The sequence below is a fragment of the Marmota monax genome, unplaced genomic scaffold (genome assembly GCF_021218885.2).
Source record: "Marmota monax isolate L192 unplaced genomic scaffold, Marmota_monax_Labrador192_F-V1.1 WCK01_AAM20220418_F8-fsc00053, whole genome shotgun sequence".
Taxonomy (NCBI): Eukaryota; Metazoa; Chordata; class Mammalia; order Rodentia; family Sciuridae; genus Marmota; species Marmota monax.
The window spans coordinates 6,035,127-6,052,189 of NW_026693153.1; the positions used below are offsets into that span (position 1 = coordinate 6,035,127).

Below are 17,063 nucleotides of genomic sequence, written 5' to 3' on the forward strand. Positions count from 1 at the left end.
ATTACCTATGACATCAGTACCCTACTCAATCATCAGTAAGTACAAGCAAGTCCTGGCTTTCTCTAAAGAGACTGATTACATCTTTCCATTGACTGAAAAGATCAAGATCATTTTGGCTGACCCATCCACACCTATGGCCACGAGCCTGAGGCCATCTATAGCACTGCAGCCTCCGATGTTGCTGCTGCTGCTACTAATAATAAATTTGCACCCCTCCAACTTGATGCAAAGAAAGAGTTAAAGGGTTGGGAAAAGATGGAATTTGTCCTCTCTGAGTAATCACCAAAAAGAAGCCAATTCAGCCAGCTTCTCTTGTGAAACGAAAAATAAAGACTTCTCTCTTAGAAAAATAATGGCCAAATATTTACCAAATTTACCATAAACACAAACCCAAGAACTTCTGAACCTCAAGTAAAAGAAATATTAAAACTACACCAGGTTGGGGTTCAGCTCAGAGGTACAGCACTTGTGTAGTATGCATGAGGCTTTGGATTTGATTCCCAACACCTTAAAAACAATACACTAAGGCAAGTCAACATTAAGTTGCTCAAAACAAGAGAGGAAAAAAAATTGTAAAACACATGGAAAGATAAGAAATTACATAAAAAGAAACAAAGATAAGCCTCAACTCATCAAATAAAATCTCATATCACAAGGTGCTCTATAAATATATATAATATTATGTGTCAATTTTTAAAATAACAAAAAAATAGGAGAAATATCAGAAGCAACCACATGCTTAAAGAAAGGGAAAAGATCACTTGCTCCTCCTGAACTCTGGAATGACAGTTTTATGGTGAATTCTAGGAAACCAAGGCCTTAAGTCATTTCCAGATGATGAGTCTCAGGTATGAGCATCACAGTATTAGCATCTGAAAATGATTTGATGTTTTCCTATGTATACCTACAGCATTTGTGTTTGGTGCTTTTTTAGCTTTCTAGGAAGATAGAGAACATTTTATAACTGCAAATCAGGAAACAGACTCAAGAGAATTAAGTGACTTTTCCAAAGTCACACAGCCAACATGTTGCAGAAGCATAGCTATAACCTCAATTACACTACGCTGATACCAGATTCTGTAAAATGCCTAAGTATCAGCCTGGTGTAGTGTTTCATGCCTGTAATCCCAGCAACCCAGGAGGCTGAGACTGGAGGATCATAAATTTAAGGCCAGCCTCAGCAATTTAGCAAGACTGTGTCTCAAAATAAAAAATATCAGCTGGGCATGGTGGGGCACGCCTGCACTTCCAGAGGCTTGGGAGGCTGATACGGGAGAAATGCGAGTTCAAAGCCAGCCTCAGCAAAAAAATGAAGAGCTAAGCAACTCAATGAGACCCTGTCTCTAAATAAAAATCCAAAATAGGGCTGGAGACGTGGCTCAGTGGTCAAGTGCCTCTGAGTTCAATCCTCATTACCCAAAAAAACAAATAAATAAATACATAAACAAATAAATAAATAAATAAAATAAAAAACATGGGGATGTAACTCAGTGGTAAAACTCCCAAATTCAATCCCCAATAACAAAGAAATGAAAATAAGAAAGAAAATATTAAGTATTGGCAAGGATGTGGAAGAACTGGAATACTTGTTCAGTATTGGTAAGAATGAAAAATTTCACAGGTGCTGTGAAAAACTTTCTGGTGGTTTGTAATTAGGATTACCACCCAAAATTAGAATTACTGCTGGGCATTGTGGTATCTGCCTGTAAATCCCAGCTACTTGGGAGGCTAAAGGAGGAGAATCACAAGGACAACTTGGCAAGACCCTGTCTCAAAATAAAAAATAAAATAAGCTGGGGCTGTAGCTCAGTAGTACAGCATTTGCCTGGCATGTACAAGGTCCTGGGTTTAATCCCCAGTAGTGCAGGGGGAAAAAATTAGAATTATCACAATTCAGCACTTGTAGTTGGGGGTACATACCCAAAAGAATTGGATATGTACACCTAACTTCATAGCAGCATTATTCATAATAACCAAAAGGTAGAAATCATCCAAATGTCCATGAATGTATGTATGTTATAGCATGGGTCAAAATGGGTAGGTATGTTATAGCATGGGTCCTTTTATAAGGCTAAATAATGCTTCTCTCTCTCTCTCTCTCTCTCTCTCTGTGTGTGTGTGTGTGTGTACACAGAGGAATGTCTGTGTGTGTGTACAGAGGAATATTACTTGCCTTAGGAAGAAATTTCTGATCCACAATACAACATAAATTAACTCTGAGGGCATTATGCTGCCAAAAATAAAAATAAGCCAGTTGCAAAAGACAAATACTGGGACTGGGGTTGTGGCTCAGTGGTAGAATGCTCGCCTAGCATGCACGAGGCACTGGGTTTGATCCTTAGCACCACATATATTGTGTTCACCTAAAAAACTAAAAAATAAATATTTAAAAAAGATAAATACTATATGATTTCATTTATATGCAATACCTAAAGTCATCAAATACAGAGGCAGAATATAGAACAGTAGATGCCAGTGGCTGAAGGGAGGAAGAAAGGGTAAGTATTGTTTAACGCATACAAGTTTGAGTCTGGTAAGATAAAAAAGTTCTGGATATAGATGGTGGTAGTAGTTGTGTTATGGGCCAGGCTATTTGGGTAATGACCAAACAGACTCCCATTTTACCCTGAGACTCCATATCATGTAAGAAATGCTTCTCCCATGGGAAAGTCCCACCTCTGTACCCATTAATAGTTACCTAGCATAGCACACTTGGCAACATAAAACAGCAATTCTTACACAATGTAAAATTGTTCTCTCTTTGGTTCCCATGTTTCTTGGGCAATGTACCTTGTCAGAAATTTATTGTCTACATGTTAGTAACCATTCTCTAACTTGTACTCAACTAGGGTCATTTTGACCCGCCCCCCTTCCCTTCTGCTTGCTTGCCGCTATGCCAACCTGGAAAGTCCTATGGAAAGTACCAATGTACTCATTACATTGTCTCATTAACTGTCCAGTTCAGCTTCTATATCTACTTGCTTGTAGCTACATCAACCCAGATGTGTTCTTTGCAGTTTTTGCCTTTAAATATCCTAAAATGCTCAGGCTCGGGGCTGTTTTCTGCAGAGACAACTTGGTCCTGTAGGAAGCAGTCCTGGCAGGTCAAAATAAAGACCCTTTAATTTGGACAAAACTGGGACTTAATGTATTTTTCTGAGCGACCTGCCCCACAATAGTTGCACATATGAGCTGTACTGTACAATGAAAATGGTTAAAATGGCAAATTCTATGTTATGTATATTTTCCTCGAAACAGGAATTTCTTAAATATCTAGATATATCATTGACAGGTTCCAGGTAGAAGATACTATCAACATGGAATTGGCACTGCCTTACCTGCAGCAAAAACATGCAAGAACAGTTTAAGCAAAGAAAAGGAAGTGACCTAGGTTTTATGCTTTTTTTTTTTTCTAAAGGAAATCTTTAACAGAATCACTTCGCATTCTTCAAAATACCAAACAAATTTTATTAATGGCCCACAGGGGAGAAAACAAACAAACAAACAAAAAGGGACTCTACAGGCTCATTTCATAATAAGATTAGGTGTTCTGCTGAAAAAACACAAAGTGAGTTCCAGCCGGAGAAATGAAAAAGCCTGTGTCTTAGCTTTTAAAGCATCTTGTGCTAATAAAACCCAATAAGAAAAAAAAAAAAAGCTATAATTGAATCAGAATTAGCACCACTAACAAAATAAAAAGGGCAACATCCTTTTCACTACTCCATAAATTTTGGTGATATATGAGTTCATATATCAATATTACCAAGTACCTTCTTAGCATAAAGCACTTGTGAGGGTTCAGTAAGACATGCTCCCTGCTCTTCAGTGTCATACAATACCCTTCAAAACAAACTCTTCAACTCCCTACCCTTGCATACTACTTCAGTTTTTTGCCAGGAATCACTAAAAGATTCTTTTTCTTTTTTTTTTGGTACCGAAAATTGAATTCAGGGGCAACTTTTGTATTTTATTTGGAGACAGGGTCCCACTGAGTTGCTTAGGGCCTTGCTAAGTTGCAGAGGCTGGCTTTGAACTTGTGGTCCTCCTGCCTCAGCCTCCTGAGCTCTGGGACTACAGGTGTGCACCACCACATCCAGCTTAAGATAGCTACCTTTTTCTTCCTCTCCTAAAGCTACCTTGGAATTCCTCTTTTATAGCACTTTTCACAATCTCTAATTAACATTACTACTATACCATGTGATTAAGATTACTACTTATTATTACAAGGTAAGCATCCCTAGTCTAAAAATCTGAATCTGAAATGCCCAAAATCCAAAACATTTATTTGTTTGTTTGTTCATTTATTTTAATTTTTTTAGTTGCACATGGATGCAATACCTTTATTTATTTATTTTTATGTGGTGCTGAGGATTGAACCTAGTGCCTTACATGGGCTAGGCAAGCACTCTACCACTGTGTTACGAAACAGTTTTATTTATTTATTTATTTATTTTGGTGGTGCTGGGGATAGAACTTAGGGCCTTGTGCATATGAGGCAAGCACTCTATTAACTGAGCTATATCCCCAGCCTCCCCCAAAACATTTTTAATGTTTAAGTTCTGAATACTTCTGATTCCATATTTTCAGATTAGGGACACTCAACCAATAGATATGCAAAATTGAAAAAAAACTCAGAGCTAAATAAAGCTCTTTTCTTCATAAAATAAAACAAAAACCTCCAAAATTTGAAAATTTTCTGGTCCCAAACATTTCAGACAAGGGATACTCACCCCATATTATTTTCTCCCATGCACAATCAGAATGTGAACTCCATAAGTAATGAAATCATCTCTGTATTCTTCACTGCTGCACCCTCAGTGACTATCACAGTATATGACCACCAGAGGCACTCAAATACTTAATGAATAAATGGAAGGAAGAATTGTAACTTGGGATAAGTTTCCTGATGACAGTACTGCCTCAGGCTAGTTAATCCTTAGTACCCAGATCTGGCTGCTTTAGTTGTGGGTACTTACCTCTACCTCAGTAACAATGATGACCAGCACTACCACCATCAGCACTGCAAGCAGACAGCAAAAAATCCGCAGTTTGAAGAAATTGGTCCACATTGTCTGGCTGTGTCCTGATCACCCATGGCCGACATCATAATACCTTCACTCCTCAAAACTCATGTCTTTGTTTTTCTGAGCTGCAAATGAGCTCTCAATGTAATTTGCTTCTATCCTGTTAGTAGCCTTAAGAGCTCTTTGTGTAGAGGAGAGACTGCAGTTGATTCAAGAAGCATATTTTTCTTCAACAAACTCCTTCAAATAGAAGAAATAAAGAATACATCACCAATTGCAATATCCTGGAGTGGAGTAAAAGAAAAAACAGATTTCCTTTTCCTGAACCTTATCTAAGGCCCAAAATCACAAGAAGAGAGCAAAGAGCCAGAGCACAGTAATATTCCAATTACCAACAATCATCCCCGTTTCCTATCCCAACTCTAGGCTGTAACATTTGCCCTACTACCTTTTTAGGTTTTAACTTTTAGGAGAGCAAAAATGAATGTATTCAAACTCAGAAACTGCAAAATAAAATTTTTTAAATTTAAATTTTATAATTGTTAAATATGTGTTATGGGCCAGGCTATATGGGCAATATAGCCAAACAGACTCCATTTTACCCTGAGACTTCATATCATGTAAGAAATGCTTCTTCCATGGGAAAGCCCCACCTCTGTACCCATTAATAGTTACCTAGCATAACACACTTGGAAACACAAAATAGCAATTCTTATACAATGTAAAATTGTTCTCTTTGCTTTCCATGTGTCTTGGGAAATGTACCTTGTCAGAGATTGATTGTCTACATGTTAGTAACCATTCTCTAACTTGTACTCAACTAGGGTCATTTTGACCCCCTTCCCTTCTGCTTGCTTGCTGCTGTGCCAAACTGGAAAGTCCTATGGGAAGTACCAGTGTACCCACTGCATTGTCTCACTAACTGCCCAATTCAGCTTCTGTACCTGCTTGCTTGCAGTTACGTCAACCCAGGTGTGATTTTTTGCCTTTAAATATCCTAAAGTGCTCAGGCTTGGGGTTGTTCCTTGCAGAGGCAGTTATGGGTCCTACAAAGAGCAGTCACCAGCTGGCCAGCTAAATAAAGACTCTTTGATTTGGACAAAACTGGCACTTGGTGTGCTTTCTGAGTGACCTGCCCCACAACACACGGAGATGTAAGTAAATAAAATCATTTCCCTTCCCTTATAGCTTAAGTTATACAATATTATCATATAAATTATATCTAAAGGGTATTAAGAGAAAACCCTGTGTTTTTATGAGGAACTCTGCAAGATATTATACAAACCACTCTGATAGTCTTCTCTGGAAAACAAGGAGGGCTACCCACTGAAGGGTAGGAGACATAAAATATCCAGCTCCCCCCACCATAAATGTGGTCCTTGTTCTCCCTCAGCTAAGAAACAAAGTACAGGAAGAAAGATACCTGTCCTGAAGAAGTGGAGGAGTACATTAAGCTGGAGGAGTGGGCAACAAGATCCCCCACTCTCCATCATATCTGTTACAGGCAGAGGACGTCAGAGGCAGCTATTCCTAACAATTTTCCACGTAGCAAATTCAAAATACTTTCTCCAGTTGTTATTTGATGCAGGTAAACAGAGATGATACTGGTATTTTGCTGCTAGAGAGGCTTTCCATGGAGGGCAGTGTTGAGGTAAGGTGGAAAAGGTGCATAATCATACTGCAGAGTATCTCAGAATAGATCAACTGCATCAACACCCCCCTCTGCTTTATGCTAGACCTGGCAGGTATTCTATTCTCTCATTTATCTACTCCACCTGTCTGAACCATTCCCATCCCACAAGGACCATTGCCAAGCCTTCCACAACCCAGCTTCAGAAAGGAGACAAGACTGACAACATGCTCTCTAACCTCACAATTCCCATAGTGCTTATTTTCACTTCTCAGCTGATCTCTACTAGTATGTATTTCTTGTCTCTCTAACAAGACTATACTAATTATGACTATATTTAAAAAAAAAAAACAGTAACTATATTTCAGAGAAAAAGCAACTTAATGATAATGCATCATACTTTTTCAATTTCCTCTTAGAACTTAATTCTTTACATGGTATACAATGATTCAAAAGACTACGTTAACAAATAATTATAGTGGTCTACTCCATAATTGCATTGTACTGTCAGAAATTCCCCTTGAGAAGTTTATACTCATATCCTTCACTCTGGAAAATAAGGAATGCCATCCCTCTATATGGCAGGAGGCAGGAAGCAGAAAACTCCTTTTCCCCCAGCTAAGTAGCAAGTATGGAGGACATCTGCCTTGAAGGTGTGGGCAATTGTCTTCTTAAAGATAAGGTAGCTCCCTTTTCAGAGGAATAAAGGCTGGGAGTGCAGCTCAGTGTTAGGGTGCTTGCATAGTAGGCACAAGGCCTCAGGTTCAATACCCAGTACCACAAAAAAAAAGGCGGGGGGGAGTAAAAGAAAGAAATCTATCACTCCTGTATATCTCCACCAGATGCAGGGACTATGAAAGACTTCACCTAACATCTCATGTCCCCTGACACCATCCCTCTCTAATACCAAGGCACTCATCCACCCTGAAGTGCCTATAAATTTCATAACACAATTCTATGAAACAGAGGAAAAATCTCTCACCAAGACCCAAACTTTTCTGCTACAGAAATTCTCTCTCAGAGTCGGCCATAAAAATCATAGGTTTCCCTAATGGACAGAGTGGGAGAAGAACAAAGATGACAATCCATAGGAATTTAACTGCACATGGGCAGGCATGGTCTATGAATCCTGTGGATGCCAGTCATTCGGAGAACATTAGAGTGCTTCAGAAAGTCAGCAGCAGCACAGGATGATCAGTGATGCAGAAGGAGCAGACTCCAAAGCTAAAAGAACTACAGGGCTTCAGGCAGCAATATAAGAAGCCCTCATGGCTAGAGATTTCTGCTGACATTAATCATGAAGGGTCATGCCAGGAAAAGACCTGACTTCCTGCTATAAGTAAGTAGAGCACTGACATTTCAGAGACTCCTTTGTTCAACTAAGTAGATATTGTTTGAGACACACTAGATAGATCTCTCTTTGAAAGACATACTAAAATGTTCTCAGGAGTCACCTCTGGGCAGTTTTTGTTTTCTCCTTTATATATCTGTCTTAAATTTCCACCAAGAAATAAAAATCTAAAACATAAAGAATAAAGCTGAGGGGCTGGGGATGTGGCTCAAGTGGTAGCGCGCTTGCCTGGCAGGAGTGCATCCCGGGTTTGATCCTCAGCACCACATACAAAAACAAAGATGTTGTGTCCGCCAAGAACTAAAAAAAAATATATTAAAATATTCTCTCTCTCTCTTTCTTTCTCTCTCTCTCTTAAAAAAAAAAAAAGAAGAAAGCTGATTTCTAAGAATAAAAATTAAAGGCCAGGTGGGGTAGTGCATGCCTGTAATCCCAGTGGCTTGGGACACTGAGGCATGAGGATTCCAAGTTCAAAAAGCAACTAAGTCTTAGCAACTTAGTGAGGCCCCCAGCAACTTAGTGAGAACCTGTCTCAAAACAAAAAATTTGAAAAAAGGGATATGGTTTAGTGGTTAAGCACCCCTGCACTCAATCTCTGGTACAAAAAAAAAAAATTAAAGCTATAAAAAAAAAAGAAAGCATTAAACCATATTTGGGAAAATAATTTAATTTTAAATGAAAGATTTATTTGGGAGGGGGAACCAGAGATTGAACCCAGGGGTACTTAACCACTGAACCACATTGGCAGCCCTTTATTTATTCATTCATTCATTTATTACTTATTTTTGAGACAGAGTCTCAACAAGTTGCTTAGGGCCTCACTAAATTATAAATTGCTGAATTTAGCTTTGAACTTGTGATCCTCCTGCCTCAGCCTCCTGAGTTGCTGGGATTACAGGTGTGTGCCACCATGCCTAGCTTAAATGAAAGATTTCTAAGAAAAAGAGGAAACTGGTAACAGGTTTCAGCTGTTTTCCTACAAATACAAAACACAGACACTATCACAAGACAGCTATTTTGCAAAGTGAACAAAAAACAATCAATCAGTACCTCAATCACTTTGGAATCAAGTAAGAACAATAGTACTGGATGGGAAAAAAACGCAATAAAAAGTGAAGATCAACCAAAAATTAAATTTATAATTCACTGTAATTTACCTTTTTTGGAAATTTCCCAAGAGATATGTATTGGAACTATGAAAATAGAATTTATTTCTAATTCCTTCCAGCGTGAAATCCTGAACCCAGGCAATTGTAAGCAGCAGTCCTTATTCTTTTCTTGCCATATTTGAAGCATACATTGATGTCTTTTCATGTTTATATCATTCTTCCTACTGCAACAGAAATAAGCACATGATATAAAGGTTAAAGATATTGAAAATAAGATAAAGGAAAACATGTTAGCAATTAAAACTACAATATTATAGGCAGAAAGATATGCATAGATTTAAATACAATGTAGTGTATTGGTACATACCTGCAATTTCAGTGACTCAGAAGGTTGAGGCAGGAGGATTCCAAGTTCAAGGTCAGATTTAGCAACTTAGGTACATACTGATGTGAAATAAAAAAAGGAATAGAGATGAGGCTCAGTAGTAAAACACCATTCAATCCCCAGTACCAAAAAAAGAAAAAAAAAAGTATGATGTAGTGGGAAGAGTAGTGAGAACATTTCTTTTTTTTTTCCTACTAATAAAAACCAGAACTCACTGTTAACCAGTTAACTTTAACCTTGAAAATCACTCTAAAAACTTAGCTGAAGGTCAAAACTTCAAGTAGCAGCATAACTGAAAAAATATAAACCAAAGATAAAAACTCCAAATATTATTTTTCTTAAAGACTACATAATTATGTAGTTCAACAATCCATTTTCCCACTATAGAAAACAACAGGTATTTTTATAAATTTTTAAATAAAAGTTGTAATTCAAGGAATCTAAACTTGAGCAGTCTTGTTTTCAAATCTTTGTATAATGTTAGAACTCTACTTATTCATGCTTTATTTTTATGTGCAAAGGACAAGCAAAAACCAAAATGTAGTCAGGCATGGTGGCACATACCTATAATTCCAGCAACTAGGGAGGCTGAAGCAGGAGGATCACAAATTCAAGGCCCGTCTGGGCAATTTAGTGAGACCCTTCTCAAAATAAAAATAAACAAAACTGAAAATATAGTAAAGGGATACAGTGCCCTTGGGTTCAATCCGTAGTATTGGGAAAAAAAAATAAAAAAGCAAAATGTAGAATCTGTCTTGCAGGTAGAACCCAGTATTTATTGGGATTATTCTGCCAAATTCTGATTAAGACTGTTTTGAAGTCTAAGACATATATTAAGCAATCTTTCTTTAGTATTTGTAGTAACAGCCATAGAATGACTTTCTATCCCAATTTCACAAGAGAATTACCAGTGGTTGCTCACATTACTAGGAATAATAAATGTCAATGACATAAATGAAATACCTGAATTAAACACTAAACAAAGAAAATTTGACAAGAACACCACCCTCTGGAGAGGTCACAAAGACAATATATTACTAGATAATTGCACCTCTCAAGTCTCTAAAATGATCCCTATCCTAAATATTCTGACCTATTATCCACATAAATGTAATTCACTAGTTAGAGCAAGTACCTGGAATTTTAATTCAGAATGTATTCTCCCCTACTTATGAGACACAAGCAGAGGTTTACATGGAATATAACCAAACATAAATGGTTATATTTCAAATTTCCCAAAGAGCAGCTGTGTTTCATCTAGAAAGAATGGAGACCTATCCAGGACCATAATATTGATTAGTCAATCAGAGAGTGTTAATTTTCAATAAAGATTAAGCAAGGGAACTTTGGATTGTGCAGAGGGGAGTGAGGGGAGGGGAAGGGATCTGGGGATGGGAAGGCAGTGGAATGAGATAGACAGTATTACCCTATATACATGTATGATTACTCTTCCAGTGTGACTCTACACCAACCTCAGCCAGAAGAAGTTGTGCTCCATTTGTGTATAATGGGTCAAAATGCATTCCACTGTCATTTTTAAAAAATTTAGAAAAATTAAGGAAGGAGGGTAATGTGTAGAATTTGTTTCCACAGATTCCACTTCTTTCATGTACCTTCCTCCCCACCTCATATGCCCAGTGTTGATGTATCCACAGAGATTATGTGGCAGGTAGAGAAGTAACCAAATTAAATAAGTCTCATAGTAATAAGTGCTATAAGAAAAAACTAGGGCATTTGGTAAGTCATGGCCTCAACCCTGCATGCACATTAATAATTATTATGGAAGCTTTTTAAAACACCAATGCCTGGGTCCCACTCACCCAATTACATCAGATTCTGTAGGAGTAGTTAAGAAACATTAAAAAAAAAAAAGGTACCCTGATGATTAATTATAATGTACAGTCAAGTAGGGGAACCACTAGTATAGGTTGGATCAGTTGGTGAGGGATGGCCTTTCTGAAATGAAATTGAATTGTAACTTATCTTGCCCTCTCAAGACACTCGGATCCCCAGGCAATGAAGGTAGCAATCCCTACTTTAGTGATCTATCCCTTCTTTTCATTTCTCCATAACAAATAACAATACTTTATCAGCCCCAGAGAGAGACTGTCAGGAAAATAGACATTGATAAGGTGTAATAAACACAGTCAAAGGGAAACAGAACCCAAATACTATGGAGGAATAGTATGTGCTTCCTCCACTAAGCAGAATTAGACAATTATCAGGATGTAGGAGTCCTGCCAGATTCAAACACACCCTCATGTTCCAAATGATAATTAAAGGCAGTGAGGAGGGGTAAGGCCCACTAGAGCAGTGTGATTCCTTATCTTTGGGCAATGTGGCAGCAATCCCCCTTTAGCATAATGAAAAGCAAGGAAAATTTTACAATTTCATAAAACGTTGCATAATCCTTCCAGAGAATTGTCTTCACCGCCCCTGGCCTTGGGTCAAGCAGAGATGGGCCATAGGCCAGGGTCTCCACATTATCCTTGAGAAGTCACACTCCACATTTGACCCAAATCTGATGTCCCAAAACTGCAGCTCAGTAATGTGAGAGCAGTCCACTGTGTGACAGCACCACTGGCCAAGAGGCAGCTGGCTGGTACTCAAAGCAGCGATGAGACTGGAGACAGGGGCTGACCTAGTGGCATCGCCTAGCACGCCGCATCGGGGAGGGGTCGGGAGAGAGGGTCTGAGCTGCGTTTTCCAGGTCAGGACACCGCGCTGCCACAAGAAAGACCGCTGAAGATGGGGCTACTCATGCCCCATCCCGCCCCTCCCTACCGCGGTGCCGGTTCCTGTGGTGCGAGGCTGCGGCAGCCCGGGGCTCCAAAGCTGCCTTCCCGTTCGGCCCGGGCCTCAACTTCCTGGCCCCAGCGCTCTCAGCCGGGACCCCCAAGGCTGCACCTCCTGTGCACCGGGCCAGGGACTACGGAGCCAGAGAGCGCGGAGGGAAGGGCTCCGTAGCCCAGAAGTGCTCCTGAGAAGCCAAGCGCGGGTCGCTCCGAGAGCTGGGACCTCGCACATAGTCCGCAGCCCTGCACTCACCTCTGGGTTCCACCGCACCCCATTTGCTCCCCAGGGGAGGGTTCCTGACACCGGGGTTTGCTCGGCAGCGCCAGGCCGTTCACCCCCTGCTTCCTGACCCAGCAACGTCTCCTCACCCCCGACCCCCGGCTTCTATTGGTCGAATTCCTCCGTGGGCGGGCCTAGGATGTTGATTGACATCCAAGCGTGCGGAGCCCAGAGCCTTGAGGCAAGCACGCGGAGTTGGGGCTCTTTTACCTTGGAGCCACTAGGCTCCAGCGCACTAGGTGACCCTGCAGCTTTTGGTCTCCTGCCAGCGGTGGGTCTGACCCCTTTGGCAACCCAATTCTTTTTTTTTTTTTTTGCGTTTTATTCTAATTTGTCATACATGACAGCAGAATGCATTTCAATTCATAATACACAGAGCACAATTTTTCATGTCTTTGGTTTTTCACAAAGTAGAGTCACACCATTTGTGTCTTCTTACATGTACGTAAGGTAATGATGTTCATTTCATTCCACCATTTTTCCTACCCCCATGCCATCTCCCTTCCTCTCCCTCCTCTTTGCCTTATCTAAAGTTCCTCCGTTTTTTCCATGCTCCCCATCCTGTCCCTATTATAAATCAGTATCCTTTGTGTATAAATGCGACATTTTTTTTATCCATTCATCCATTGAAGGGCATCTAGGTTGGTTCCACAGTCTAGCTATTGTGAATTGTGCTGCTATGAACATCGATGTAGCAGTGTCCCTGTAGCATGCTCTTTTTAGGTCTTTAGGGAATAGACGGAGAAGGGGAATAGCTGGGTCAAATGGTGGCTCCATTCCCAGCTTTCCAAGAAATCTCCATACTGCTTTCCAAATTGGCTGCACCAATTTGCAGTCCCACCAGCAATGTACAAGTGTACCCTTTTCCCCACATCCTCGCCAGCACTTGTTGTTGTTTGACTTCATAATGGCTGCCAATCTAACTGGAGTGAGATGGTATCTTAGGGTGGTTTTGATTTGCATTTCTCTGACTGCTAGAGATGGTGAGCATTTTTTCATGTACTTGTTGATTGATTGTATGTCAATGGAGTATTACTCTGCATTAAAAAATGACAAAATCATAGAATTTACAGGGAAATGGATGGCATTAGAGCAGATTATGCTAAGTGAAGCTAGCCAATCCCTAAAAAACAAATGCCAAATGTCTTCTTTGATATAAGGAGAGTAACTAAGAACAGAGTAGGGTCGAAGAGCATGAGAAGAAGATTAACATTAAACAGGGATGAGAGGTGGGAGGGAAAGGGAGAGAGAAGGGAAAGTGCATGGAAATGGAAGGAGACCCTCAGAGTTATACAAAAGTACATACAAGAGGAAGTGAGGGGAAAGGGAAAAATAATACAAGGGGGACAAATGAATGTCAGTAGAGGGGGTAGAGAGAGAAGAGGGGAGGGGAGGGGAGGGGGGATAGTAGAGGATAGGAAAGGCAGCAGAATACAACAGACACTAGTATGGCAATATGTAAATCAATGGATGTGTAACTGATGTGATTCTGCAATCTGTATATGGGGTAAAAATGGGAGCTCATAACCCACTTGAATCAAATTGTGAAATATGATATATCAAGAACTATGTAATGTTTTGAACAGCCAACAATAAAAAATTAAAAAAAAAATTAAAAAATAAAAAAATAAATCAGTATCCTTATATCAGAGAAAACATTCAGCATTTGGTTTTTGGAGATTGACTTACTTCACTTAGCATAATATGCTCCAACTCCATCCATTTACCTGCAAATGCCATGATTTCATTCTCTTTTAATGATGAGTAATATTCCATTGAGTGAATATATATATATATATATATATATATATATATATATATATATATATATCACAGTTTCTTTATCCACTCATCTACTGAAGGGCATCTAGGTTGGTTCCACAATTTAGCTATTTTGAATTGTACTGCTATAAACGTTGATATGGCTGTGTCCCTGTAGTATGCTGTTTTTAAGTCCTTTGGGTATAAACTTAGGAGTGGGATAGCTGGGTCAAATGGTGGTTCCATTCCCAGTTTTCCAAGGAATCTCCATACTGTTTTCCATATTGGGTGCATCAATTTGCAGTCCCACCAGCAATGTATAAGTGTGCCTTTTTCCCCACATCCTTGCCAGCACTTATTGTTGTCTGTATTCTTAATAGCTGCCATTCTGACTGGAGTGAGATGAAACCTTAGAGTAGTTTTGATTTGCATTTCTCTAATTGCTAGAGATGTTGAACATTTTTTTTTATTTTTATTTTTTAATGTTTATTTTTTTAGTTTTCGGCAGACACAACATCTTTGTTTGTATGTGGTGCTGAGGATCGAACCCGGGCCGCGCGCATGCCAGGCGAGCGCGCTACCGCTTGAGCCACATCCCCAGCCCGATGTTGAACATTTTTTCATATATTTGTTGGTTGATTGTATATCATCTTCTGAGAAGTGTCTGTTCATTTCCTTGGCCCATTTATTGTTTTTTTTTTTTTTTGGTGTTAAGATTTTTGGTTTTTTTTTTAATATATCCTAGAGATTAGTGCTGTATCTGATGTACATGTGGTAAAAATTTGTTCCCATTCTATAGGCTCTCAATTCACCTCACTGATTGTTTCTTTTGCTGAGAAGAAGTTTTTTAATTTTAATCCATCCCCTTTATTGATTCTTGATTTTAATTCTTGCACTACAGGAGTCTTATTAAGGAAGTCAGGGCCTAAGCTGACAAGATGGAGAATTGGGCCTACTTTTTCTTCTATTAGGTAACCCAGTTCCTTTTGACATCACCATTTCCCTGAAGCATTGGCCTCAAGGCTTTTTTGTGTCCTCAAAATGACCACAACCAGAGATAACCCTGCTTAGGCTGTCTTTCTTGTGCAGTGGTGGAATTTATTGTTCTGTGTACCAAACACACACAATTTATTAAGTATAGAGATGGCAAGACCTTGAATCTTTCCTTGCTTTGAAGTTAATCGACTTTTATTCACACTTGAAGCCATCCTGTTCTTTTTACTCTCACAATATATGACGCAGGTCTCCTGGCAAAAAATACCAGAATCTTCTTTGCCCTTCAATTCTCAGTTATCCTGTTTTGAACATTATTCTAACCGTGAAACATCAGCAGCAGTTGTGTGAAATTGAGGAACTGAATCAGATGCACTCTCAGGAAGCTGGAAGGAATTGCTGGCTTCTTAGTTTCTCAAAAGTGCTCAGAGCACAGTGGTGTTATCACAGCAAAACACAAGTTCAAAAAGTGTCCCGCCCCCAGACTGTTATCCCACGGTTGAAGGAGAAGAATTAATATAAATTACAACTGATCTTATTTTTTTCATATATTGATCACAGTGGACTCGATGTGCTCATTCAGATGTTTTCATGGCAGCCCTACATGCATGAATAACCAGACTCATGAATGGAATAATGGGTAGCTCTGCCCTAACTTCTAGAGTAACAATTTCATTCTCCTTTCTGGAGGAAATAAAGCTTTCCAAGGCCTTTTGTAGTCATAAAAGGTAGCTTCCATGTCTCTGTTCTTAAAGACCCTCTGCCCCAGGCTGAACTTCTGCTCTGATTAAGCTTTATCTCCCAATAGGTGAGCCCAGTCTTCACAGTTTGGCTCACAAGTGGCAAATACTTAGACATGAGGATTTGGGATTCATTGACCCCATTCACTCAGAGGCACTCATCACCCAGAAGCATTTGTATGAAAAGAGGAAGAGCCTCAGAATGAGCTAAGAGGAACTTCTCTGTACATTTAAAATAAATGAGGCCTTTGAGTAATCGTGCACATATTTTACAGTTATAGTCTCCCAAAAAGCAGTCAGGGCAAAAAGACCTGTCCATCTCTACTCGATTCTTAAAAGACTTCTCACTGCAAAGTCATCACACTTCCAACTCAGCACATCCAACACAGAATTTATTTCTCTTAGGAAATAGACTGTGGGTATTAAGGGTCGATAAGTAAAAGCAAATTAAGCCCATTTCTGATGCAGCTATTTTGGGATAATTCACTAGCAAATCTGGCTCCATCTCTGATGGCAGAAGCTTGGGGTACAGTGCTCTGGAACCTAAGTCAGTTCTTAATTTGGTGCCTTTGCTTCCTCCCTTTGAGCAAGTGATGAGTTTGCACCCTGGGGCTGGGGTTGTGGCTCAGCAGTAAAGTGCTCACCTAGCAGGTGGGAAGCCCTGGGTTTGATCCTCAGCACCACATAAAAGTAAATAAAATAAAGGTATTGTGTCTAACTACAAATAAAAAATAATTATTTAAACTAAATAAATAAAATAAAGATACTGTATCCAGCTACAGCTAAGAAATAAATATTAAAACAAAAAAAGTAAGCATCCGGCATAACATTACATACTAACCACTAATTCCAAAAACATGATGAACCATAATGAACCAGTGCACAGGAAGAGGTATTTGGTGCCACTACTGTGTTGTTTCATGCCCTCAAATTAAGGGACAGATTTTCTTCTTTTATTTAAATATATTTTTAATTGATACAAAAAAACATAGAAC

General features: G+C 39.3%; 1 protein-coding gene and 1 long non-coding RNA gene across 3 annotated transcripts in view; both read right to left on the reverse strand.

Moving 5' to 3' along the window:
* Window positions 1-6,121, reverse strand: part of Nxpe3 (neurexophilin and PC-esterase domain family member 3) — a 45,677-nt gene extending 39,556 nt beyond the window's left edge. Inside the window, exon 1 of one of the 2 annotated variants that reach the window (XM_046455293.2) lies at window positions 4,977-6,121. In XM_046455293.2, coding sequence (XP_046311249.1) covers window positions 4,977-5,069 — 93 coding nt within the window. In that variant the 5' untranslated portion in view covers window positions 5,070-6,121. The remainder of the gene's footprint in view (window positions 1-4,976) is intronic. The other variant, XM_046455294.2, reaches the window with a different exon arrangement.
* Window positions 6,122-7,868: 1,747 nt separating this feature from the next.
* On the reverse strand, window positions 7,869-12,716 carry LOC131424594 (uncharacterized). Its single transcript, XR_009227889.1, has 3 exons — window positions 12,548-12,716; window positions 9,482-9,558; window positions 7,869-9,338 (listed from the first exon to the last, which is right to left on the reverse strand). It is a non-coding gene; the product is annotated as an uncharacterized LOC131424594 (long non-coding RNA).
* Between the last annotated feature and the right edge of the window lie 4,347 nt (window positions 12,717-17,063).